We start from the raw sequence: 3,726 nt of genomic DNA on the forward strand, positions 1-3,726 counted from the left end.
CCAATGTTGGTCGCTATCAACTTATCCTTCAGTTAGCGACCAACTTTGGTCGCAAGTTTTAAATTATATATATTTATATTTTATAAGTTTTATAAAATAATAATAAAATTATTAAAAAAATTTATGTGGGTCCCGCTTAAGCGACCAACATTGGTCGCTAATCTCAGTATATCTTTGACCAAACAAGTCTGACCAGTCCAGTCAACAGTTTGACTAAATTTGCGACCAAATAGCGTCCAACTTTGGTCGCTAAAGTATTTCAAATATTTTTTTTATTATTTTCGGCAGTTTGGCGACCAACTTTGGTCGCTTTTTTTGACAGACCAAATTTGGTCGCTAATCTTTGGTCGCTTTTTACAGGGATTCTAGTAGTGTGAAGTTTATCTTCCAGCTATATCCAAATGCCAAATAGTGTGGACACTGGACAGGATCAACCATTAGCTGAGAGAATGATTGGCCCATTCTTCTTCTTATTCTTTCATTCCTATACACTGTTTGAAACTTTATTACCAAAAATGTTCACGTTTAGTTATTTACCCGACCTAAACAAGTTTTAGCTACAAAATATATACATTTGTTTAAACTAGAATCCTTTCTGCGGTAGTCTTCCTTATTTAGACGATGGATTCTGGGATCGCGTATATTTCTTCATAGATTTTACTGGCGCAATCATCGCACCTTAATCAAGCCAATGTATTTGTAGAACCCTGCTATTACGCCGATTTCTCTGATAATCTATTCTCCGGTTTTCTCTGTTTCCTCTGGTTTTTCATAAACGAAGGTTTTGAGGAAAAAATCGCAAACAATTAGCTACAATTGTGTTGAATTTCGCGACATAATGTCGAAATTAGCGATTATGCTTCAGCTACATGGTCACTGGGATAGTGTTGGGAGATACAAAGACTTTGATGTTGATGGAATTGTAGTCAATGAAGATTCAAATTATAGTCAACGGAATTCCGTAATTGCAAAGCATCTAACAATCGATACCTCCGCAAAAATCATCGAAATCAAATACATTGTCAACGAACATTGTCCTCCAATGGAAATTCAGAACGGTATGGGAGTTCGAGTATATATGGAGACGAAAAAGAAAAACAAAAACATAGGAATGTATCCACTGTGTATAATAGTGCGTGATTTCGATTTGAAATGCAGTATCTCAAATTCGAGCATAATTGTAGGTTTGCTCTATTTTTTCAGTGCTGATGTTTTGTCAATTTCACTTGTTCTACAATTTTACTACAACTTATCTACAATAATACTACATAACAAATGTAGTTCAACTGTTATGTCTCTTCAAGTATTCTGTCAAATACCGAACACATAAATATACAGAGGTCTGAATTGTAAATACTTTTAATTGAGTGCAGGTTCATCTGATTATCGTATGTCTAACGTGATACAATTGTCAAGCAATTGTAACACAATTGGAGAAATATCAGGAACAGTGAAGTTAATTGTAGGCCAACATCTCCGGCAATTGTAGAATATGAAAGTATCATCATTACAGAACATACGCCAAATGTTATTGAAGTAGGCCAAGTTTACCAAGACAAGCAAACAATTGTCATTGCAATGAAGCAATATTTTGTCATGAATAAGTTTCAATTTAGGGTGAAAAGGTCTAGTGCAAGAAGGTAGGAACATTTCACTTGTCAAATTCATATTTTTGTATACTTTGTAGTTTATTTGTATATAATTATTTAATATAAGATTTTTGTGCTTAAACAGCCTCGTATTTTGTAGCTACATTTTTCATAGCATTTTTTGAATTGTTTTTATTCTGTAGCTACCGCCTTGTATGTGTTGGGGATAATTGTACGTGGCACTTCAAGTCTACTAGCATAAACGAATCAGCATTGTTCAAGGTTCGAAAATTTAACAGCTTGCACACATGCTCTTTGATGGACAACACATACATACAACGCAAACCTACTGCCATGGTAGTTGGCCGCATGGTGATGCCAAAATATGCGGATCTTAAGACAATATACACACCAAAAGACATATAAATTGATATTTTATCGGATCATGGTGTGATCTTAACATACATGCAAGCTTGGAGAGCAAAGGAGAAGGCTTTGAAATTTTTGAGAAGTCATCCTGCTGATTCCTACAGGCGCTTGTCGAGTTATTTGTATATTCTGGAGAAGACTTATCCGGGGTCGGTAGTGAAATTGCAAAAGACTGAAGATGACTGTTTCTTGTACGCATTTGTTGCACTTAGTAAGTCCATCAAGGGTTGGGAGTATTGTAGTCCAGTTGTAGTAGTTGATGGCACCTTCTTGAAGTCGGCATACAGGGGAATTATGCTAACAGCTAGCACAGTGGATGCAGCAGGTATTGTAGATTAATTGTAGAAATATTGTTATAAAGTTGTTTTTCAGTCTGTATTTTTTATACTCTCAAGTTTATTACAGAAATTGAATTTCTTTTTGCCACCTGTGTGATAGGTAGCATATTACCACTGGCACACGCTGTTGTTAATTCAGAAAATGACGCATCATTGAGGTGGTTTTTTGAGCAATTCAAACATGCATATGGTAAAAAATCAAATATGTATGTTGTTTCGGACCGGAATGAGAGTATCTTGAAGGCAATATCTACTGTTTATATCGGCATGCCACATTATGCTTGCATGTGGCATATTTGGACAAATGTAAGGTCAAAGTTCAAGAAGGGTCATCTAAAGTTAAGTGAATTGTACTTTGCCATGGCACGATCATACACGCTTGCTGAATTTAATGAAAGAATGTCAAAGATTGAAGAGATCAACACGCGTGTTAAAGCATACCTATACGATATTGGCTATCACAGATGGTCTCGGGTACATGATACGGTGAACAGAACGTGTACGATGACATCAAACATTGCAGAGTCATTGAATACGGTAACAAAAGATGCAAGAGAGTTGCCCGTAGTAGAACTATTAGAGTACATGAGGACTCTTCTTGAACGTTGGACTAATGAAAAGTTATTGAATGCAAATGGTACGTTCACATACCTTGGGAAAAAATACAACAAAGAGTTGGAGGAAAACGGGACATTATCGCAGAAGATGAGAGTAAGCTATAGCCATTAACATCAAATCATTGATTCCATCAAACTAAATATATGATGTTAATTATAGAAAAGTTGTTGAATAATTGTAGTTATTTTGTTTTTGTATCTATTGCTTACAACTTTTTCTGTGTTTGTAATGAAATTGTAGGTGAGGGATTCCATAGATCATATTCATACTGTGATCCATGGTGTGAAGCGCTTCATTGTTTGCCTTCAAAACAAAAGATGTAGTTGTGGACAATTCCAGCTTGATGAACTTCCTAGTGCACATGCTTTGGCAGCTTTGAGGCACGGGAACGAGTCTTATGAAAACTATTGTTCTCCTTATTACACAAGGGAGAGCCTTCTGCAGACTTATGAAATACCAGTAGACCTGCTGCCTGACGAAAGCAAATGGAATGTGCTACAAAATAAGCTGAAGAAGTTGTAAAGCCACCTACCGGAAAAAGGCAGCCAGGGAGACCTCAAAAACAAAAATACAAACCATATGATGAAGTAAATGCAAAAAGTACAAGGTTTCATATGGCGACTGTGGACTAGAGGGGCATAACAAAAGATCTTGTAGGAATGCTCCCAAAAGGAAATAAAAATTGATACAGTTTAAAGTTTTTTTTTACTGAGTACTGTTGATGATAATCTGTCCTTTAAGACATATGAAGT

The 3,726-nt window shown here is 35.9% G+C and overlaps 1 protein-coding gene across 1 annotated transcript; it reads left to right on the plus strand.

The window, feature by feature from the left end:
- Positions 1-2,054: 2,054 nt before the first annotated feature.
- Positions 2,055-3,496, plus strand: LOC109209228. Its single transcript, XM_019372456.1, has 3 exons — positions 2,055-2,343; positions 2,457-3,067; positions 3,215-3,496. Exons 1-3 carry the CDS (start codon positions 2,055-2,057, stop codon positions 3,494-3,496), a joined length of 1,182 nt encoding a protein of 393 aa, XP_019228001.1.
- Positions 3,497-3,726: the final 230 nt, after the last annotated feature.

The sequence above is a fragment of the Nicotiana attenuata genome, unplaced genomic scaffold (genome assembly GCF_001879085.1).
Source record: "Nicotiana attenuata strain UT unplaced genomic scaffold, NIATTr2, whole genome shotgun sequence".
NCBI classification, from domain to species: domain Eukaryota; kingdom Viridiplantae; phylum Streptophyta; class Magnoliopsida; order Solanales; family Solanaceae; genus Nicotiana; species Nicotiana attenuata.